This window comes from Trachypithecus francoisi, unplaced genomic scaffold, assembly GCF_009764315.1.
Source record: "Trachypithecus francoisi isolate TF-2019V2 unplaced genomic scaffold, Tfra_2.0 Lachesis_group3, whole genome shotgun sequence".
NCBI classification, from domain to species: domain Eukaryota; kingdom Metazoa; phylum Chordata; class Mammalia; order Primates; family Cercopithecidae; genus Trachypithecus; species Trachypithecus francoisi.
This window is the reverse complement of record NW_022681468.1, coordinates 48,953,882-48,978,000: the sequence shown is the minus strand read 5'-3', so window position 1 is coordinate 48,978,000 and position 24,119 is coordinate 48,953,882. Positions and strand designations below refer to the sequence as shown.

At 38.1% G+C, this 24,119-nt stretch overlaps 1 protein-coding gene across 4 annotated transcripts in view; it reads left to right on the top strand.

Moving 5' to 3' along the window:
* PELI2 (pellino E3 ubiquitin protein ligase family member 2) overlaps positions 1–23,710 on the top strand; it is a 198,961-nt gene extending 175,251 nt beyond the window's left edge. For 3 of the 4 annotated variants that reach the window (XM_033187938.1, XM_033187939.1, XM_033187937.1), the window contains exons 3-6: positions 1,250–1,351; positions 10,650–10,847; positions 12,453–12,641; positions 18,752–23,710. In XM_033187938.1, the coding sequence (XP_033043829.1) occupies positions 1,343–1,351; positions 10,650–10,847; positions 12,453–12,641; positions 18,752–19,318 (963 nt within the window). In that variant the 5' untranslated portion in view covers positions 1,250–1,342 and the 3' untranslated portion in view covers positions 19,319–23,710. The remainder of the gene's footprint in view (positions 1–1,249; positions 1,352–10,649; positions 10,848–12,452; positions 12,642–18,751) is intronic. The other variant, XM_033187936.1, reaches the window with a different exon arrangement.
* The last annotated feature ends 409 nt before the right edge of the window (positions 23,711–24,119 follow it).

Here is a 24,119-nt window from a genome sequence, read left to right as displayed (position 1 = left end):
TCTGACTCAGATCAACGAAAATTTAAGACGATGTCTGTTAGTAGTGTGAGTACTTTAAGAAGTATTTTTTAGTTTCCTGACCATGTTAAAGAAGTATTATCTTAACGAAGCACATAAAATAAAACATCAGCTCAATCGTGAAATTCCTCAGGGCAGATTATTAAATAACCATGAGATTAACCAGGCTAATTTCAAAGTTGATGTGGCATGTTTTACTGTTTATTGCTGTAAGGAATTACATTAGTCAAATATAAATGTTCAGTACATTTTCATTAACATGCTGTGCATGTCCAGTTTCTTCTAGATGCTTTCTTGGTCTTCATGCAGTGTCATCATTCAATAAATGTGTAATAGAAAAGCTTATTAAAATTTTGTAATACTTAATGTAAAAGATTAAAAATGAAGATAAGTTAAAGTAGAATGAATAGAATATAATTGAAATAATTTGGAGTCCACTTTGTAACGATTTATTTGTTAATTTAGAAACATTAAAAGTATGTGACCACAACTTTTTGTTCAAACATATCACTATGGACAAAATAAGAATGATGTCGTATTATTCCTAGGCTATTTGAAAAAGAATATTAGCCTTTTCTAGCCTAAAATTTGAAAAAAATAAAATTGCTAGTTACTTTATTTATTAGTAAGGTAAATATCTGAGATAACTAGTTGCTTATACAAGATTTAAGTGAGATGTAGAAGAACACAGTACAAATATGGTTATCATTGACTAGGATAACCATATGTTATTGTATTGAAATAATGCAATAATTATTATTATATTGAAATCTCAGTTAGAACATTGACAAATTTTCCAGTGATCCTTTTGTTATGCTGATAATCTCTATCACCTAGGAAAAATAATGTGACTTACCTGTTGTGTGAAATCTTAAAATTTGAAATAAATGACTCTATTAGTCTAAAAATTCTATTACTGAATTTAGGTAATATGGAGAAAGTATGTGTTTTTCTAAGAATCTGATTGAATCAAGTCTTGCAAACTAGTAAATAAACTTTGATTTAAGTAAAATATTGTTCACTTTAAGACAGAATATTTGCTAAAACCAGAATTGTGGCTCTCGGCGTGTCTGTGATTGAGGGAATAGAGCATAGGGAAAAACCCTGACTGTGTGGAAAATGCTGGCTTGTGCTGGGCTTTGCTGGTAGAGTGATGGCTCATAACTACAAACAGAATTGATAAGTTGTTGAAATGTGATTTTAATGGATTTTTTAAAAATTTTATTATTAGGCTATCAGCTGCAAAGGTCAACACAGTATATCCTACACTTTGTCAAGGAATCAGACTGTGGTGGTGGAGTACACACATGATAAAGATACGGATATGTTTCAGGTAATATTTTTCTTTTTTAATAGAAATTTTAGCACATTTTCCTTTAATTCTGTATTTTTTATATGTAGTCAGATCTTCCAGCCCAGTGTCCAGGGGGAAAAAGTTGAAAATAATATAAAAATTATTCCTGTTTGGTTGTTGAAAGATTAAGAAAAAACTTAATTCTTTAATTGTAAAAGGAAATTATAAAGGCTACATTCTCAGACCTCAGTGCAATAAAAATAGACATTAATAACAAGAATAAAAATTTTAAAAGCTAACCACTTTTAAAACCAACATTTTCAGAATACTTTCTAAATAACACTTGAATGAAAGGGATATCCAAACTACATTTATAGACCTTTTCAGAAATATCTGTGAGAATATCATGTAGCAAAACTGACAAGATGAGGCCAACATCTTACTCGGAAGAAAATGCCTTAAGTGCTTCCATTACTAAGAGGAGGGAAAGAGAGAGAAAGAAAGAAAATCAAAGGACTAAACATTTATCTCAAAAGTTCTTTTTTGACAAAGGACAGCAATTAAGAAAGTATAGGATGGGTTTGGGCATAGTTTTAGTGGTATATAATATAAAGTCCAGAAGTACATCAAAAGAAAGCAGTAGGAAGGAAAAAAAAAATTCGTCAGTTAATGAATTTAAAAAGTAGAGAATAAATGATATATTCCAGATTTAGTACTTTAAAACAGCGAACAATTAAAATTTAGACTAATAACAGAAAAAAGCATAAGTTGGAATTGGTGAGGCTTTGCATTTCCATATGGAGAGTTAAATTATTACATAAATGATATCAAAACAAACATCAAAAAAGTATGATAAATACTAACATTATACTCTGCTAAAGTAAATTCTAGAGAATAAACATTTAAATGTAAAACTGAAGGAACAAAAAGTTCTAGAAAAAAACTTAGGAGAATTCATATTCTTGGAATAGGGAAGGATCAATAGTAAATGAAGAAATAGATTTTACCCTACACATTTTCGCTTATTTTTAAATGTCACAAAAATTAGAAGTCAAACTAGAGACAATTAGGGCAACAAATCAAGTAGACAAAGGACTGATACCTACTATACAGTAATCACTTTTCCCATGCTTTCAAAAATGGACAAAGAACAAAACATACAATTCTCAGAAGAAGAAATATAAATGGCCAATAAATATATAAAAATAATTTTAAAATACCAAATGAATTAATAAAATACTCTTTATTACCTATTAATTGGAAAATATTAAATAATACAGCAGTGTAAAGCATTGTATGGAATTGGTCCCCCTGATGGGACTGTGAATTGGTGCAGCATTTCTATAGGGCAACATTGCAATACTACCATGAATTTCAACACTCAGACCAATTGACCCAGTAATTCTAACTTTAGTCATTTTTATACATAAATAATTAAGGAATATGAACAAAGATTTGACCAAAAGGTTGTTCATTGTAGTGTTGTATATACTAGTAAAAAAGTAGAAATAAACCTACACTTCCAGGAGTAGGTAAGAATGATTACAGTATGGTGCATTTAAATGCAAAATACCGTGCAGCCATTACATGACTATTAAATGGGAAATACAATAAAATAAATGAAAAAAGGCCTATATCCATCCACTTCATGCTTTATTTTTATATGCACACACATAAACATAGGTATGGAAGACAGATGGGACTGAAAAGAAATGCCCCAGCTCTTTTTCCATTTTCTATAACATTGTGAAGTGCAGGCCTAATCTGGATCACCTAAGTCAGTACTTTTGATTGAGAAAGAAAGAAAATTTTATGTGGTTTTTAAATGTATTTGTAGTAGTCCTGAACTTCAACACCTCAGACTGATAAGAAGAGCCAAAGACAAATTACAGATGGGGGAAATATTTACAATTTGTATCACAGAAGGTTAATGTCACAAATATATAAGGTACTCCTGGAAATCTCTTGTTAAAAGACCTACAATCAGATAGACAAATGAGCAAAGGATTTGACAGATAGTTCACCAAAAAAGGAAACTAAGTAGCTCTTAAAAATAAGAAAATATGCTCAACCTCATTTACAAAAAGAAAAATGTGAATTAAAACCACATAGAGATACCACTTTTCACTTGTCAGATTGGCAGAAATCCAAAAGGTTTTGTCAAAGATGTGGGGAAAACAGACAGTATCCTACATTCTATAAATTGGTATGGCATTTATGGGGTAGCAATTTGAAAATACCTATGAAAAATACAAAATGTTTACATAGTTTGACTCAGCTCTTCTCTTTGTAAAGCTCTTCTTTCTAGAGACTTACCCCAGAGATATCCTTACCTACATGCAAAATGCCATTTGTACAGTTATTACTCAAAGCATTGCTTAATAGGAAAAGATTGGAAACAACCTAAATATTCTTCAGTAGTGGACCAGTTCAGTAAATTTGGGTACAGCCATACAGTGGAGCCCTCCAAGGGTATAAAACCGAACAAAGAAAAGCTGTATGTATAGCCACAGAAAGAGCTCCAAACATATTAAATGAGTTAAATATTAATATTATTGAATATATTGAGTCATATTGGTAATATATATTCAATTAATTTAAAATGTTACTAAATTAAATGTTAAATAATATTAAATATTACATTATTATTTTAATATTGTAAAATATTACATTATTGATTTAATATTGTAAAATGGTTTAAATAATGCTTATATGCATTAAAAAATCTCCAAAATGATTAACAAGACATTAATGTAGCAGTTGCCTTTGTGGGGAAGGGGACTGAGCAGGTGGTATACAGGGAGATATTTTACACTTTTCGAGTTTGGAACTATGTGTATGTATTAGATATTTTAAAACTAAATAATCTTAGATAAAATATACAGTCATAGTTATAAACATAGTTATTAAAGTGCCAGTTTGAACTCAAAAATAAGATTTATCATGTTTGGGCAAAGTCTCCATGCCATTCTGTTATATAATCTTATAAATGTCTTTTCTTCTTCTTCTGTTAAGGAAAATATCTTCCTACATAAGTATATGCATATTCTTCCCTGTTGATATTTTTATGAAACTTCATTATTATGTCTTTTTCATACTCATTACAATTATTTATTTTCAATTTATAATTTTTTTCCCTACTTATAGTAGCAGTAAAGATTTTAAAGATTTTTTTTACAGAGAGTTCTTAATCCTAAAAAAAGTGGATCAAGCCTATGTCACAATTGTCCATGATACTTTTTTACCACTTAAATTCAAGAACTTACTGTGATGGTACCTGTTATAGGTAAGTCAGTTACTCTCAAAGTGTGAGACGTTAAATTCCTTTAAGAAGAATCTTGTTTCTTTGGAATTTTTCAGAGTTTCATAGATATTCTTTAGCGACATATGTGTCACATAGTGTATTCCGCACTATTCAACAGTCACATTCGACTCACGTGCTCACTTTCTTCCCCCTCATCTCTGCAGAATGAATTAAAGATTTAGTTGGACTTTTTCAGCTTCCTATTACGAACTTCTAAGTACATTATGCATACTTCCTATTTTGTCATACAGAACATTAAAAGACTCAAGATTTAATAAAATTCATAATTTTTTTAACTGCACATTCACAGCAATGAAAAATACAATGACTGTCAATACAGTTTAGTGCCACTGCTTTGAATCATGCCAAAGCACCAGCAGCTTTACCCACCAGTGTTCTAGCACCATCAGTGTAGAGACCAGCACCGTGGAAAAGGCAGTTAATGTCTTTGTATTATTATGAAGGTAGTTTTGGCCTCATGTACCTAGACCCCATGGCAGGGTCTCAAGGACCCTCTGGGGCTCATGAACCACATTCTGAGAATACCGATTTGTACCAACCTCTTAATTTCATAGCTGAGAAATCTGGGTCTTTGAAAGGAAAAGTAATGTAAACTAAGGTCAGAGGAGGCTTTAGGGGCAGAGCTAAGATTTAGGTCATTGGGCTCTTCATTCTCTGAATAGTACCAGCTCAGCCTCTTTAAGTAAAATATGGTAAGCCAAGCAAGAATTCACATGTTTCTTAAGGTAACATAACACATTACACACAGAGACTAACTGGACCTATTAGAAGGATCCGTGGCAGATCATTTTAAGCAGAGAACTAAGCAACTCTCAGAAGACCTTGAAAAGATAGATTTGTTTCCGCGTTTTCCTCCTTTTAACAAGTTTGCATTTCCAAAACCTACTACTGACAAAAATCACCAAGCAAAAAGCACTACAGCACTCACAGTTCTCAAGTATGGACCTTAGTGTGGAGAGTTTGTTCGTTTTAGTCATTCCCATTAAAATGATTTCTAGGGTTAATTGAGTATCTAAAGGCAGAATATCAGAATGAACCAAGAAAGGGCTTTATGCTGCATTTCCCACTGTGGAGTCAAGTTAGTACACTCAGAACTCAGAAATATTATGGCCTGAGGGGAAAACTCAAAGCTAGATCTGAATTTAAGGTATGAGAAAGAGTAAGATCTTGGTCATTATTGTCTGGAGTAGGGGTAAAGAAAGAAAGAAAGTCTAACAAGAAAGTGAAACATAAAGGAGAAAATAGTTCATGGAAGGAATTAGAGGAAGTGGTGCATTGTCTTGACTGTGCCTAAAGTGAAGTGCCAAGTGCCTTCTGACCATAGGGGCTAGGAGACTGACTGGGTCCTGCAGCCAGTGCTCAGGGGTCCTTTCTCTCAGATTTCACACTTTCACAGGCTTCGAACCTGGTACTACAAGGCCTAACATTTTTGGGTTTTGGTTTTTTGTTTTTTTTTTTTTTTTTTGGTTTTCAATTTAGTTGATTTACTGTAGTTTTAGATGATAACATTTAGTTAGTATCTATTAAGAGGAAAATATTAAAGAATGTCTACATTTTCTAGTGGGTATTTCTACAACCATTGCACATGAGCAGGCTTGTGCAGGTATGTGTATATCTCATAGGATTCGGCCTCCCTGTCATTATCTTCCAATTATTATTTTCATCTCTTGACCATCTGCTGTGTCAGAAACTCCTTTGGTGGCTGGGGAGAGAGAACTAAGGCTCTCCTCTCAAGCAGCCTACATCTGGAGGAGGCAGCAGACCAGAAATAAGCAAGCCCTTCAGGCAGAGGAAACAGTGAGTGCAAAGGCTGCAAGTCAAGATCATAGTGGAGAAGGATGGCAGTGAACTCCATTGGACTTGGAAGGGCAGGTAGAGGCTGAGAGAGGTAGGACCTTCAGGCTAGGTAGAGTTTGGGATTTGTTCTAGGAGTTTTGAGAAGCTGTTGGAGGGTTTTAAGCAGGAGAGAGGTATAATCTGATTTACGTTTTTGTACAATTTCTCAAACTACTGTGTGGAAAAGAATCTAGGTGGCAAGTATGAAAACAGGGAAACCAGTTTGGAGGCTAAGATGATAGAACCCAAGTAAGAGATAATGGTAACCAAAACCAAAATGGGCAAAGTGGAAGGATTGAGGATGTGTTTGGAGGTTCAGCTGACAGTGTTTACACAGGGCTGATGTGGGCATGGAGGAAAGTGAAGAACTGGGTTATTCTTGGGTTTTGACTTTTGGCTTGAGCAAATTGTATGTCAGTCAGTCATTGATACAGGGAAGCCCCAGGGTGAAGGGAGATCCAAGTTCTGTTTGGCACATATTACATTCGAGATATTTATCACACATACAGGTGGAGATTGGGTATGCTGGTCTGAAGCTCAGGGGAGAGATCAAGACTTTCAGCTGATTGGTGGGATTTGGTGATACTATCTAGGGAGAGAACAGAAAGAAAAGGGAAGGGGGAACTATTTACCAACTAACCTGAAAGTTTCATTATCTTAGTACCAAGTAGAGATGGACCAGGATATGCTGGCTCAGCATAAGCCCTGGATTTAGCAATATATTGATTGTTGGAATCAGCATGAATGGTTTCAGTAGAGTTGTGGGGAAGGAAGCTCAGTTGGAGTGGGTTGAGGAAGAAGGAAGTTAAAGATATGGGTGAGGAAATGGAGGAAATAACTAATGACAGGTTTTCTAAGAAGTCTTGCTGTTAAGTGAATCAGAGAAACAGGGCTGGAGCCTGAGGGCTGCTTGCAGGTGAAGGAAAGCATTTTTAAAAGTGGGAGACTAGTCCCGAGCAGTGCTACTCAAACTGCACTCCCTCTGCCCAGCAGTGAAATGTTTGTTAAAATACAGAATGAGATGAGCATACAAGTTGAGAGGAAACCTTTATGACAGTTTGGCATTGCCGAAACATCCAAGCAGATGATCATCTCTCAAGTACTCATTTTTATTGTATGTTTAAAAGGCATCAGTGACGGGTTAAAATTTAAAACAACAACAACAACAATACTGGTCCTTTAACCACAGAGTTTGAGAAGCTCTAGAATGTGTGTGAGAGCTGATGGCACCATCCAGTATAAAAGGAGAAATTGGTGACTCAGGAAAGAGAGGAGATAGTATTAGGAGCAAAATCCTTGGGAAAGGGAGAATATTGGAATACCAAGTGTCAATGGAAAGATTGCTTTTAGATGGGAGCAACAACTTTTCATCCTTATTCCAGGAGGGAAGTCAGAAAATAAAATGATTGGTGCGGGGAGATGGGTAGGAATTGGTTGAGGGAGGTGAGAAAAACGGGAGGCCCTTCTAGATGATTTGATACCATCTTACCTGTCCTGGCTTCAGCTGACATCCAGGCAAACCCAAACTTTTCTTATATATGTAAAATTTAACATACTGAATGGAGCAGGTTCTCACTGTAGCTGGTTATATGACTATCAGCACTCTGTGAATATTACATGAAATTCAGAAGCATCCTGGCTTGCGTGCTATATGAATATCAGATGAAATTCAAAAGCATCTTGGCTTGTGTGCATGACTGCCTTTAAAATAATGTAGAGTTGATCCAGTAGTCGAGAAAGGGCAGGCTGCAAGTTTTCCACATTTGAGTGATTTTTCAGCAGGAAAGTTACTTAGTTTTATTTTTTGTTTTGTTTCGTTTTCCTGGAAAAAGCAACAAGAGGCTTGCATCATAAAGTATAAAATTTTACCAGCACTCTAGAGGTTAGATTTAAGTGGAAGCAAACTGATAAGTCATACATATGACCAATCAAGGTAAGTGTCATGACTTAAAATCATTGATCCTAGCAGTCTATTCCAGTTAGAATAAAATTTCCTGTTTTACAGTCAATGACTTCATCAAGACATTAATTTAATACATTTGGATGAACTCAGAATGTGGCCCTTCTAGAAAAGAGTAATTACTGTACACAAGAAGGAGTAGTTACAAAACATTCAAACCAGCAGAGTTGGTTTGAACTTATAACAGAGCTTGAAAAGGCATTGCCCTCTTCCATGGAGATTAACAAATCTTGGGACAGTGACTGTTGCTGTGAGGCTCCAGGTTTGGTGAGATGACTGGAAAATTCTAGAATTTATCACGTTTTACTCCTAAACTTCATTGAGGCTCAGGACGGGTTTGCGCCTAAGTTTGAAGTTGGCTTTGTTTTCACCTTTATACTTTTCTCTATTTGTTAAATATTTTGCAGTAAGTCTTCATTACTTTTCTAATTTTCTTTTTAAAAATTGTTTAACAAAATTAAAGCAGTCTGAATCAGTAGAGCTTCCAAGTTACCCGGTTTTTAAATGAATCTAGCAGAGAGAGATTTTGCAACTTTAGAAGGATGAATTATATGATTTTATAATACATCTAATTTAGATTTTACATTGCATTTTTTAACAAGTTATGTGTTTTCTAAACCTGAAATGCATATATCTAGGCAATATGCATCTGTTCAAATTGTTAAGTTTCAATGAAACCAGCAGTTTAGTTCATTCCGGGAATATTTCATTAGGACAAGAAATTAAGGTTTATAAAAACAAGAGAAAATAGATATCTGTGGTCATTGGTTTTAGAAAGATAGTCTGTGCATGAGAATGTATATATGAGATTTACAAAAGAAATTTGATATTGTTCTAGGAAGCAAGCTGAGCTAAGTGATACAAGATTTTTTTCTACTTTATTCATTTGGATGAAAAATGTATTACATTGCCTAGTTTGTAGACAGAACTTTGAGACCTGAGTAAAAATACCTTGGAAATTGACTTGGGAGCTTTATGTGCATACATCTCAGGTCTCTGCATTCCTCCCATTGGCAGCTTCAGAATCAGAGTTACAGTTGTTGGGAGAGAACATTAATATCATATTTAGTGAGAAAGTATTAATTTACGTATAAGTGATTTTAACCTAAGAAGTCCCTTTGGCACATAAAACACTTAGCACTGTTTTCCAGTTAGAGATTCATGAAGCAGCATTACATAACTTTTTAAATATTCCATATTGAGGATTTACATATTTGTAAACAAATACTTTTCCTAGTTCACAGGAGAGAGTAATACCTGTCTTACTTGAATTGATCGAATAGGACAAGCTTCATTAAACCTTTATTGGATGCTTTGTTAGAAGCTTTGTTAGAACTTTGTCACATCTTCCTAATGAAATGTATTCTTTCTGGCAGCGTTTAAATCTTTACAAAGAAAGGTTAGTCAATATAGTATTATTGACAATCTTTTAGACTTCCACAAGAGAGTTTTTTAAAAATTCAAACTTGAAATGCCAAGACCAGCTTTTGAAATCTTTCATTTGACTACATCCCAAACTTTGGGCTGGCTTCATATCCTTCTCTTTCATGCTGAGTAGTGTTAATGGACATTTATCTCTTTGTCTGGATTAGGGCTGTTCTTGCTCAGTGCTGGGAGTCACTGTTGAATTTACCTAACAAGGAAAACCATTCTGTGAAGCTGGGCAAGAAAGTAGGGAGCAAGAGTTCCTTTATTTAAAATCTTGCTTTTTTTAACCCCCGAGATAGGAAAAAAAAAATTGTTGTGAAAGTAATATTGCTTCCTGGATCCAAGAGATAAAGTCTGATGAGTGGCCGAAGATCTACTGTTGTCCTCTTAATTAAGCTTTTTCTCAATACTTAAAATCTAATGAACTAATGAGTGGCATAAAGTGAGTGAAACAAGATGAATAAGTTCTAGTGATCTGCTGTGCACCACTGTGCCTGTAGTCAACAATGACTGCATTATGTGCTCACATATTTCAGAGGATACATCTCGTATTGTGTTCTTACCACAATACAATACAATTAAAAATGGATATCTCTAATATTTGGTTACCTTAATATCTTCCCTAGTCAAATAGGAAAAGGAGCATGAATGAAAATCTTGCATTAAATTCTAACCCTCAGAACAAAGATAGTGAGTGTTAAAGGGATCTTGAATGCTTTTTCCATGTGAATAAAATACGGCACCCTGCTATTTTCCGAGTGAATCACGAGTACATTTGATTTATTTAGGTGGGCAGATCAACAGAAAGCCCTATCGACTTCGTTGTCACAGACACGATTTCTGGCAGCCAGAACACGGACGAAGCCCAGATCACACAGAGCACCATATCCAGGTTTGCCTGCAGGATCGTGTGCGACAGGAATGAGCCTTACACAGCACGGATATTTGCCGCCGGATTTGACTCTTCTAAAAATATATTTCTTGGAGTAAGTACTGTCAAGAAGTACATGATTTCTAGAAAAACGCTTGTGATTATGACATGGAACATTTAATTGGAGCAAAACAAATATTGGCTTTGTATGTTGCCTCTAGTGAGATTTTGAGATTTTAGTTTTCAGGTGGCCAGTTAAAATCTGAACATTAGTAAGCATTACTTGCTATTCATGATTTTTTTATATTGTAATATTTACAGTAAGTACTTTTTAAAAAATATGCCTGTAACATTGTCCATAATGTATTTATGGCAATTAAGAGGCTTAGAGAGAAAAATAAATGGCCAAATTTAGATCATTAGGGCTTAAAGGAAAATGTTAGTGATTCATTCATTCAAAAATGTTCTATTGAGTGTTTGCTATGTTCCATACTGGGCATTTTAGATGTGGGATTACAGAGATCAAAACAGACTTGAATCCCTACCCTTATAGGGTTTCCTTGTAAGTGAAGCCCAGAAGTTTTAGTGAATATCCAGGTTTAACATAGTTTCCTTTTGAATTAGGATATTTTTGCAGAAAAAAAGAACCCACTTAAAATGGTCTAAAATCAATGCAAATGTACTGTTCCCACATAAGAAGTGCTGAAGAAGGCCAGCTGCAGGGTTGGTGGTTCGGTGGTTCTGTGACATCCAGGGCACCGGGTTGTCTCTGTCTTGCCTTCTGCCTCCCATGGTGCACCAGCCTCTTCATGGGAGGTCTTCTTGTGAATGAGAGCTGGCTCCTGCACCTTCACATGTCGCCTGCCACATGACAACTTCCAGCCAGAGAAGAGGGTGACAGAAGCACTGTTTCTTCTTTGTCCCTTCTTAGAGCACAGACACCTTTCTCAGAAGCCTCCCAGAAGATATCCTGTGTCATCAGTCAGAGCCCAGTCATGTGCTGTACCCACCTGTAAACCAGCCATTGGGAAGAAGGCTGGGAGTGTCATGTTGGGTTAATCAGGATTCCCCCCACCGGCCCCAGCCACGTGAACAGTAGCTGAGCTCTGTCACCAAGAAAGCTGAAGGGAAGAGCTGTGGCACAAGCACCCAAGAGTGTCTGTCCTATCATCATGTCAAGCTACATGTGCCATCTACCTTTGAGAATTTAAACACTGATGGTTGTGTAAACATAATGACCCTGACTTGTTGGCTTAACATTTTTTGAATTTTCTAGCTTTAATAAAAAGTCTGTCTTTATGACTATCCTTTGTTCTCTATCCTGACAGTGAGTACATAGAAAGCACTTTTAGATATCATGATAAGGGCATGGCACAAGTATAACTGAAAAGAGAAAACACACCAGATTCCTGGAATCTCATGGGGCTGTGGGGAGGGTAAAAAGAATCTTAGAGGGAGAAGCCCAGGCATCCATTTTTTGCAAGTTCTTGAGAACTATAGTATGTGTCCAGTGATAAGTCATTCATCCATTCAACACTTCTTTTATAGTGTCGAAATAATTGTGTATTTTATCCTTGTGATTATTAGCTTTAAATAAAAAATGAAAATTCATCACCTTCCTCCCCTCTGCCTCTACACAATGTATTAAAGAAATTCCAGAATCCTTTCCATTTCAACATCATCTTAACCTACTTTTTCTGTTCTGCCGTGTGCCCTCCAGGAAAAGGCAGCAAAGTGGAAAAACCCCGATGGCCACATGGATGGGCTTACTACTAATGGTGTCCTGGTGATGCATCCTCGAGGGGGTTTCACCGAGGAGTCCCAGCCTGGGGTCTGGCGCGAGATCTCTGTCTGTGGAGATGTGTACACCTTGCGAGAAACCAGGTCGGCCCAGCAACGAGGAAAGCTGGTGAGTGCGCTTCACTCTGCAAGACGTACCAGACTACACAAGCCTAACTCGAAGACTGTCGTTTTCCCTCCCCTGACGTTCGGAACCTTTGTGCAGGTCCAAGCGCCATGTACCATAACTCAGCAGAAGCAGAATTCCACAAGCCCCTGAAAGCAAGAGGGAAATGGCCTTATCTCCTTCAGTGGTTCAACTTTTTGGGAGTAAATTGTGTTTTGCTCCTTACCACCTGAAGAATATTATCTTTTATTGTATACCTCACCACAAAAATCTGTTTAAATTCACTTTAAGAAGAATAAACTTACTTTTAGTGTAAAACTTTATTGATATGGAAAACATTTGAGCAGTCCAAAAACAATTAGTAAAAATTATGAATTAAGGAATTATTTACTAGACTTTCTGGAACTAAAAAATAAGTCAGCTGGTTTTCCCCTTGAATTCCTATATATTAAGGCAGAATTCTCTATATTGTCCACCAAAATCACAGCTACAACTTTTTTCTTGAGATGATTTATATACTGCATTGACCTGGCATGTTAATATTTTCCTATAAATATAACCACTTATACCCCTGCCCTAAAGCAGTTTTTTTAAACCCATTCTTTCTTGGAGAATAATTATAATACCTTAAATGTGTAACTCTGGGTTTCTGATCTTGCTATAGCCATGTAGCACAGCCACTGATTTTTAGTAAACTGTCCATTCCTGTACTTTTGCTTAATTTGCTAGGTAGAAGCTAGAACAAGAGAGAACAAATGTCTTTTTCTAGAAGCTAGAAGAGGAGTTCTTCAAAACTCCCACAGAATAAAATGTATGTGGAATAGAGGATTTGACCTAGCACTTGTTAGAAAGATCATCAAAAATGTCTAAGATGGAAAAAGAAGCTGGGGGCTGTTTCGCTAACCTCATTTGCTGTTCTCTACTGGATGTTTGTGTTTAGGGAATGGTTGTTTTTATATCTATTTTACACCATTTTTCAGCTACAGGCACAGCTTATGCGTCTTACAGTGCATTATGGCTGAATAAAAGAAGCATTTTCTTAAAAAAAAAAGCAAATTCAATAAATTTTGCATAAATGTTTTCAAGAAATTGTAAACAAAGAAGGAAATGTGAAAGCAGTTTTTCTAAATAATCTTTTGTTTCTGATCACTGGATAGTTTTATACAAAACCGACCTAGATTGGCCAAACTGATTATTCATCATTATAACAGCAAGAGTAAGAAGTCAGTAAATGGTTGCTGGGTGCAGGCTCTGCGTTAACATTTCCGACATCAGCTCACTTCATCTGCACAGCAGCCCTCTTAGGGAAGTAGAGTCATCCCCATTTTATGGATGAGGAAGATGTGGCATAAAATTAAAGATTGTCCAGTGTCACAGAGTTAGAAGGTGGCAGCTGGTGAGATTCAAACTCAGGTCTCCCTGATGGCGAGCCTGGACACCTAATACTACTCAGTACCATGTTGTGGGGAGCCAGGGATAGTTTACACCTGAGCATTTGCCTCCCTGGGTGAGTATAAAGCATACACTAGAGTCCGTGGGGAGTACCTTTGTCCAGGAGGTCATATCACAGGATGAGTTTCTCATCCACTCTGGTTATTGTGTAGCAACCCTTCTTAGGCTGCTACATGTGCCGGAGAATTTTACAGTGTGACTGAAAAGAAAGAATTCCAAAAATGGCTTGTATTAATGGGTTGTATTAAATATGCAGGCTGTTTTTGAAGTTAGTCCCTATAAGCAACACTTAAAACTATGTAAAATTGTGCCGTCCCATTTGATAGCATCCGATTAACCTGACCAGTTACAAAGGCTTCCATCAGCCTTACCTTGGGCTTGTGGTACACTGAACGGATAATCCTTCCTGCAGTCTCCTCTTGTTAACCTCTGGAGAACATTTTTTTTGTCTGTCTTCGAGGAAAGTTTACTGACTCTTTGAGCTTCTGTTTTAATTCATGACTCATTGGTCCTGTACATGTTGCTGGTAGCATTCGATATAAATTATGTTCATCTGGAGATTAGATTTTGGGGACAGTCTCTGGCAGTACTTGTCATTTGCAGTCTAATACAGAAATTTGGGAAATCAAGTGATCTGCTAAATGTCTAAAATATTTGTTAAAACAGTAGTAGTCACATTGTGGAGCTAGTGCTGGTGGAAGATTATGTATTCATGTCATACACAGCATTTCATATGAATCAATATACTAATGTATGTGTAACAAGAAGTCACCATTGTTTTTCATTATTACAGCAAATGATGGAACCTCAGAATGATGTGCTAATTAACAAAATTAATTAAATGTGGGGGAAATGTCTTTTCAGGCCTTTAAACCTTGAATAAATAGGTGAATAGAGTTTGAATTGTGCCCTACTTTTTTAGCTAATGATAACATATGGTAACGCTTATAATATTAGTCTAGGAGGCCCTTGAGTATTTAATTAAATTATATATGAAATATTTTATTAAAGTAAACTGGCTTTGTATAAAATTAAGTAAATTCAGTTAAGTTGATTGCATACCTAATTTTAGGTGAAATTATAAAAATAACCATAGAGTAACTATGTTCAGGCTCTAGCAGGTGCTTTACATTAATTGTCTTTCCAGTGTTGCTTAAAATAACCCATGAAGTCAGTGTTGTTGTGTCCATCTATAGATGAGGAAACCTGGGCTTTAAAAGGTTAAGTCACTTGCTAATAAGAAGTGGTCAATGGGGGGTTGACTTCACTACCCTGTGCTTAGATAGTTGCTATGTAGGGGCCATTAGTTGCCATGGTAGAGGCCAAATGTCTCTTGCTTCCATAGTACTGTCAATTCCTGTGCCTGCTCCTAGCTTTTCTTTTGTGGTAGAATTTAAAAAATAAAATCTGAATTCATGCCTACTAATGATTGCTAAATCAGACCACCAGGTTCCAGTCCTGGTTTCGCCACTTAGTTCTGTGGTCTTGAATCGATGATTTAACCTCTCTGTGCCTGGCTTCCACATCTCCTAAATTGGAATAATATTAATACATGTCTAATAGGATTGTTGTGAGAACTAAATAAATACAGTAGCTGGAAAGGATTGGAACAGTGCTGGACACAGTAATGCCCCATAACTGGCTGGTTGTTATTACCAAGTAGGGGTTGCAAACTGGGGATATGGCAGAAAACACCAAGTCCACGCTCTGCCCTCGAATTGCATGGTCTGGAGGAGGTCACAGACTAGGCAGCAGATCAGCAGATACTGTGTGATGAGCACAGTCATGAGAAGATACCAAAGGTACTTTCCCTCCACAGGACACCTACCCCAGATGTGGGAGTCAAAGGTATGTGGAAAGTAAAAGGCCATACACCCCAGATTTATGATAAGACTTTATTGTTTACCAAGAAGTGCCCTGCAGGAGGAAAAGGGGGTTGTTCAACAGCCAGAGGCCAGGCCACCACCACACCTCAGCTTCTTACCACATCAGTGTAATCCTTTAGACAGTCTACAGTTTTATCCTGCAATGAGGCCTCCCCTGAGAATTGCCTGTGGTCAGCAAGGGCAGGAGCCTCATGACACCAGTTAGGGGAGAGGAGAACATGGGATGCTCGGTTTCGTGGTGGGGCGGGGAAGGAGCATCAGCAAACTTCAGGCTGTTTGAAAGGAGTCACAGTGTGTATCCTATACAGTATTAAGATTTATCATTTTCCTGGGACCTTAACTTTTTCTAACAACTAATACTTGGGAAGGGCTGATTTCTTCATGACAAGGAAAATGTCCAGGGCAAAGTGACGTCCAGGTGAGACCTGGATAACACGTAGGAGTTTGCCAGCCCAGGGCTCAGCTGGAGTAGGGTGTGCTGGGGTGGAGTATTCTAGGCAGAGGTTGTTCTTGCACCTGCCTGTGGGCAGTCTGAGGTAGTGCATTCATGGACTCTAGATCCTTGCAGCTTATCGCAGGGCAGTCCTGGTTTCCAGTTAGGAAGAGAAGAGCTACAGCAGGAGAAGTCGAGTGACTGCATTGGGAGTGACCTTTTAAGTGTGTTAAGAAGCTTGGGCTGTACCCCAATGGCAGCAGAGAGCCACAGAGTTCTTTGGACCAAAGATTAACAGCATTTCTAGTGCTTCCCATACCTCTCTCTTTCCCTTATATGGTTCTTTTCCTCCACCCCAGCCCCTGGCTCTGTCCTCAGTCCTCTCTGGAACCCTACCTGGGCAGTGGCATCCATTCCCACAGCTTCACCTAGGTGCCGGTAATATCCCAAATATGTTTCTGCGAGCCTGAGCTGTCTCCCACGCTGCATCACAAGTGCCTTGTATGCATTACCACCACCGATACTCTGCACACTCCTTACATTCAGCACACCCAAAACTGAACTGGACTGGCTTTTGCTGTTGAACTTATTTGGTTCTCACAACAATCCTATAAGACATGTATTAGCATTATTCCAGTTAAATGGATGTGGAAGCCAGGCCCAGAGAGGTTGGTCATTGACTCAAGACCACAGAGCTCCTCAGTGGTGAAATCAGGATTTGCTTTCTCATCTGCTATTTCTCCTGTGTTTCTCTGTCTGTGGAAAGCCCTGCTCTACCCAGACAACCAGGCACGTAACAGGCTCTTGCTCAGATCAAGAGCTGAGTGCCATCGAGTCTAATTTCTTTCTCTCTACTCCCTGTGCCTCTGTCTCTTGCCACTGAGACTGTCTTTGTTGAGGTGTACTCATCCTCTCTACCCAGAGAGAGCACCAGGTGCCTCCTTCACCACTCGTCTTCTACCCCTCCAACCCACCCTCCAAAGTTCTAGAAGTGATCTTTTTGAAAGGCAAACCAGTTCTTGTGTAGTTACCTAAACCCCCCACCAACTCCCTCTGGGCATGGACACCAGCCTCCCTCTCCCTCCTGCCTGGGTCTCGCACCTACCCACTCAGTGTCCTGAACTGCGTCCATCCTTGTTCAGCCTGGCTGCACAGCCTCGTCGAACTCCCTGTTGCTCCCTCGGTGCATATGCCATTTGGCCTCTCTTCCCTCTCCCTGCTGTGCCTTCCTGCTGTCCTCCCTACTGAGGCCTGACATCTTTCTCAAATCTCTGTTAAAGAAAAACCTTGTAGAAACCATTTCTGACCATCTGTCGTCATCAGAGTAATAGTAGCAGGTCTTTACATAGTGTTTACTGCGTACCAGACAGTGTTCTCTAAGAACTCTCTGCATTTACTTATCTAACACAACCACCTTTTCTAAAGTTTACACAAGGGGAAACTGAGGCACGGGGAGCTTAAGTAATCTACCCAGTGTCATACAGCTAGTAAGTGGGAGAGCCAGCTTTCAAACCCAGAGTCCACACTCCTGGCTGCTATAGATTTGTGGCCTTGCACAACGCTTTCCTGGCCTTCATGCAGTCTGAGCTCTGGGCATGTCTGCCTTCCACTACTGAAGAGCAGGATGGGGAAGAGGTTTTATTGGCCTTTGGTAGCCCCAAGGCTTAGCATGCGTCTGGCCTGTGGAGGCAGTGGTCAGCTTCTTGCTGACCATGCCTAGCTGCTGCTTATCAGCTGTTAATCAGTCTTGTAAGCACTTAGTGCATAGTACAGGCCTCCTTCTAAAAGTGAAGGCTCATGTTGAACTGTTCAGCTTCAAACCTTACAAATGAACAATGAAAGATAGATTCAAGGTGGAGGAAACTAAGGGTCACCAGGAGTGCTTTGGACCCTGCTCTAGTGACTGCAGGCCCCCAGCAAGGTCTTCTAGATTGGCTGTGGTCGAAATGAGGATGAGTCTCCACTGGATGAACTGATAGGACATCTCTCGTCCTATGGGATCAGTGAGTCATTGTGTTACTGACTTAAGGAGTTAAAAAGAAAATCTTAGGAGATTTGTGAAGTTCATTAAAATAACCACTATAGTAATTGAACATGTAAAACTAGGTATACATACTATGCTCAGGGCTTTGTATATAAGACATATATGTATTATATCCAGTGATCAGATGAGGAAACTGAGGTTTGGGGAGGATAGGTTACTCCCCCAGTTCTGTTTCTGTGGGATAAATTGCCTCCCTATGTTACCTTCAGAGATTTTTTTCTTGTTTTGAACAGAAAGAATCTTGGAGTGATTTGCTTGATTTTGCTTTTAAAAGGCATGTGTCTCAAACTTGTTGTAGGTGGAAAGTGAGACCAACGTCCTACAGGACGGCTCCCTCATTGACCTGTGTGGGGCCACTCTCCTCTGGAGAACAGCAGATGGGCTTTTTCATACTCCGACCCAGAAGCACATAGAAGCCCTCCGGCAGGAGATTAACGCCGCCCGGCCGCAGTGTCCCGTGGGGCTCAACACCCTGGCCTTCCCCAGCATCAACAGGAAAGAGGTGGTGGAGGAGAAGCAGCCCTGGGCATATCTCAGTTGTGGCCATGTGCATGGGTACCACAACTGGGGCCATCGGAGTGACACGGAGGCCAACGAGAGGGAGTGTCCCATGTGCAGGACTGTGGGCCCCTATGTGCCTCTCTGGCTTGGCTGTGAGGCAGGATTTTATGTAGACGCAGGACCGCCAACTCATGCTTTCACTCCCTGTGGACACGTGTGCTCGGAGAAGTCTGCAAAATATTGGTCTCAGATCCCATTGCCTCATGGAACTCATGCATTTCACGCTGCTTGCCCTTTCTGTGCTACGCAGCTGGTTGGGGAGCAAAACTGCATCAAATTAATTTTCCAAGGTCCAATTGACTGACACCCTTGACAGCCATCTACGACTTTATTAACAGGTTACTGTGAAGATTTTGCCACTAACTCTAGATTTTACCTTTTTGTAATGCTGTTTATTAGGGGAGGGTGACGGGGCTGGAAATAAAGAGAGGGGACACAGTGATGAAACATGGCAGCAGTGTAGCAGAGACCAGTGGTGTGTTGCATGCCCAGAACAGCAGCATCGTCATTGAAGTCTGCTTGATTAAACCATAATATCTTTGTAATAATTGGATTTAAAATGCCATGCTTCTATTTTTAACCTTGGGTTTTTAACCAAGTTTTGTTTTTGTTTTTGTTTTGTAATCTTCAACAAGACTTTAAATCATATTTTACAGATGTAGAAGAAATGTATTCAAAAGTGTGGGCTTATGAAGTTCCCTTCAGTGCAGTGTGGTGTAGGTGTGATGCGAAGGGCACACAGTGTCTAGAAATACTTGATCGTGGCTCCAACCTGACCAGACAGCAGAGGGGCGGCTCTCTACAGTGTGACTGGTGGACAGATGGCCTTAGACACAGGTGGTTTTGAAATCTGGGGCTTCTTTCTGATTTATTTTTCTGATTGGGGGAGAGAATATTCATATCTTGTGGCCTTTATTTTTTTTTTTTAACTTCAGTGGAATTTACTTCAGATACTCATTCATCAAATACATGGCACTTCACAGACAATTTCCCATAACTTTTTAGCCTGTCTTTTGTTATTTCTGCCTAATATGATTTGCCCCTGATACTCATCTTGCACAGCTAGAACTGTTTGGTTGATTAAAATACATCAGCTCTTAAAAACTCCCTAACTGAGGATAATTACAGTAGTAGACATGGTCTGGGTACTATACTACCATGTTTGTTTGCTGACTGAATTAAGATTTAAGAATGATTAAAAATAAGCTTTTACTTTTTTAAAACCACTTGGGGTTTCATAAAGTTTGTAGGGGGGTTTTTTGTGTTTTTTTTTCCCCTTTGTTAAGAAAGCCAAATTCTGTGAGTCTGAAAGCAAACCAATCACAATGATACAGGCATTTTTATGCACTCCCTTTTCACTATCTGTCACCTTCCCTTGCAGCTTAAGGAGCCCAGTAAGTTTTGAAAATGTTTGCAAATCAAACTAAATTTAAGTGGGATCATTAGATATACACAACACCAAGTGGTATGTCTGCAGAGATAATTCAAAATTCCTGATTTTGAGAGAACAAATGGGTGTTTGCTGAGGATTAATTAAATCAGAATTTCATATGAGCTCCACCATTCCTGTTACTTTCATTTCATTTTGGTTAATAATTCTTGGATGCTTGGCACCAGTCGTATCACTGCTCCCAGAAGGCAAAGATCCTTTAGGACATGAGACTAGTAGAAGCTGGCTGAGATAAAACAAAACCCTGCCACATGGAGTAAGTATTTATTTAAACTGATGTTCTCTTAATTTGACCGTTGCAGATTTGGGTGACTTTTTTTTAACCTTTGTACATATACGTAATTTATGTGATTCTAATGTACTATATCCATACTTGAATTGGTTTTTTCATATTTTGCCTACTGGCAAATATTTTGCCTATTTTCAGCCATTCTAACCTATTTGAGTACCCTTTTCCTTAAAGTGATATGATATATTACTCTTGATTGCTGCTGCTTAATTTGACATAATATGTTTAAAGTTCAGCCTCTCAGTTTTAATATAGCTTTATTTTTCAATGGAGATCATTGTTCAGGATGAGACATTTTTGGTTTTGGTTTTTTTGGATAAATTTTAAATGATGTGAAAATCTGACAACAGTCCTCTTATGGATAGCTTGCTCTATTCTGTATAGCTTGCTCTACCTGCAGACAGAAAATGAAAGAAAAAGATGGACTTGCCTAGAATGATATATTTAATGCCTTTTGATTTAGCGAGAGCCTCTGATGATTAGCTTTCGCTGATAGAGTTTGTCTTTTCAGCCTATAATTCTTTGGGCCCCAAAGAATGATAAAGGAGGCACTCTTTCTCTTTTCTTGCTATACGCCTAGAAAGTGGTTGAAGGATTCTTGATGCCCTAAAACCATCTTGTTAGCTAAATGGTCTTGCATCCAGAAAGGCCAGATATTACCTACCAAGAAAAAAGATACTTTTCCAGAGAGTTAGGTATATCATAATTTTCCATTTCAAGTCCTGTTTATGAGTCTAGTCATCCTGCAACTTGATATATCCCCCAAGTTGGACACATCCCATATTTGGGCATATGTCTAACTAAAAGTTTCTGACTTTTAGTAAATTCAGCTTAAATGTAAGTTGAAATTTGGGTAATAATTTCCAAGCTCTTGGAAGGGGTAACTGAACCACCCTCCATGGGCTCCACATCTTTTCCTTTGGCTTCCAAAGTGAGGTCCTGCCCACCCTGCCTAAGGAACTGCAGAGAGGTGGCAAGTTAGCAAAAAGGACACCAGGCTATTCTTGGCCACTTGTAGGAAGATCCCTTTATAATTTTGACTAAGGAGATTCTTTTTTCACAGTTGAGTGAGTTTGTGAGAATAAAGAACTCTGTAGCTCACCAAGGTAGAGAAATACAGTTCAGAAAAGTAATTTCTCCAAGGTCACTTCTTTTTTTATGTCTTGCTTGCCATCACTTTAAAGGACTAGCCCCACTCCCTCATACGCATACACAAGGAAATTGCAGACCAATTAGTTGTTTTGGCCTGACTCTAATGCCTTTTGCAAGTAACTTTCCAGAAGTAAAAGCCCCAGTGATGTATTCCCATAGAAATATTTTTCAGTTGTTTATGTCGTTTACTACAAAAAAAAAAAAAACGATTCAGAGTGGATGGAGTACAACTCTGAGTATTTTTCTAGTCCGGAATTTTTTATTAATAATCGGTGCTGCCGGGTCATGCATGCTGCAACTCTCAACATTTCCCTTATTTGGTTCAGCTTTTAGCAAAAAGGGCTACAGTTCACCCTGCAGAGTAAGTATTACGGTTTCTGGATTTTTTTCCCCCAACTGTGGCCCGAAAGAATTAAAATCTGTTAATATAAATAGAGAGCATATTTATCATTCCTCGATAGTTAATTATAGACTTTGGTACCTTTGTGCCTCAGGGAAGCCACGTGATATAACTGGTTATAGAATTTCAGGGTTAGGGTTTAAAGAAAGGAGAAAGCCATTGGAAAAATGATGGGCTCCATTAAGGAGACTAATGAATCTGGATGCAGAAATATGCCAGAAACTGGCATAAACATGATTGTAGTAGAATTTATTTTCCAGTACCAATAGGGCAATTATTTTAAGTTATTACATATACTGTATTGGGAAAGTTGAGGAGAACTGTTTTCTTCATAAAGCTTCAATGTCTTTTTTTTTTTTCATGGAAAAACTCAAACCTCTGTTATTTGGGAGCTCCGTATTGTGTGGGCACTTATGAGAGTTTTCTGCTTAATTGAAGTGTAATATAGGTTATGGAATCGTTACCCGCAGTTCTATGGTTTTGTTCCACTTCTTTTCTTTTTTAAAGTCATTCTATTCTTTGGATGTGCTTGAAAGGGTGTGTGATTACACCATTGTTAATGCTGGGTAAAAACTATCTTCTTGCAGCCTTGCCTCATAACAGAATTTCTGATAGACAGACCACAGGACTTTGATTTTAAGTCAAATCCAGCTCCATCCCTTTACTGTCCATCTTTGCGGCTTAGGGTATGATGCTCCTCCTGTGCGGCCAATGAGACAACTTCAGCACCTTTTTAAAAGAATCTAAGCATCACTGAAGCAGTAATGCAAAAAAAGGTTCAGTATTTTCTTTTTAGTAAAACTTACATCCTTTCAAATAAGTTTTTGCCCTCATGAAGAATCCCTAGAGGAAGATAAGGAAAATAAGTATTTTCCAGTTTTACTTGACAGTTTCTAAACATGTTTCTAAACAAATAAAAATAAACTCAATGAAAGATGTTCCTTTTTAGCTGAGATGACAGATTGCTTCTCTGTATTAAATAGTCTAGAAGTTAAGGGGATGGTCACATTTACCATGTATTGTGTTATGAGCAGTTAAATTTTATGAATATATTTGTAAAATTGTTGTTTTATATTTCATGTCAAATTGAAAAGCTTATTTCTTCACTATTGTACCTGTGGAAATACAAGCCATTTTACAGGAAAAAAATCTTCAAAAACTATTAAATGGATATCAGTCTGTTTGTGAGCCATTGTCTTCAGATTCTGTGGTTGTCACTGAGTTCATCAAGACATTTAGTAGAAAGCTGATATAAGTAGAATTGATTTTTTTCACTTCTCTAACTTCCAAGGTAATCTCAAACTGTTGAGTTTATTAATTGTTTTATATTCTGCACAATACATACTTAAACCTGGATTCTGAAAATCCCCTGCATTTTTTAATTAAAGAAATTTCCTTGGTGCCTGTATTACTATTTCTTGTGACATTACATCACTGTCAAATAAATTTAACTTCCAGGGGAATGTAACCTGACTTGTAGAATTAAAAGTTCCAGCTTCTCCGGAGGCTGAGGCAAGAGAATCACTTGAACCCGGGAGGCAGATGTTGCAGTGAGCCAGGATTGCGCCACTGTATTCCAGCCTGGTGACAGAGCGAGATTCATCTCAAGAAAAAAATAGCCAAGTGTGGTGACGGGCACCTGTAGTCCCAGCTACTCAGGGGGCTGAGGCAGGAGAATTGCTTGAACCTGCGAGGTGGAGGTTGCAGTGAGTTGAGATAGTGCATTGCACTCCAGCCTGGGCAACAAGAGGCTCCGTCTCAAAAAAAAAAAAAAAAAAAAAAAAAACACGCACACAGTATAAAAGATTTAAAAT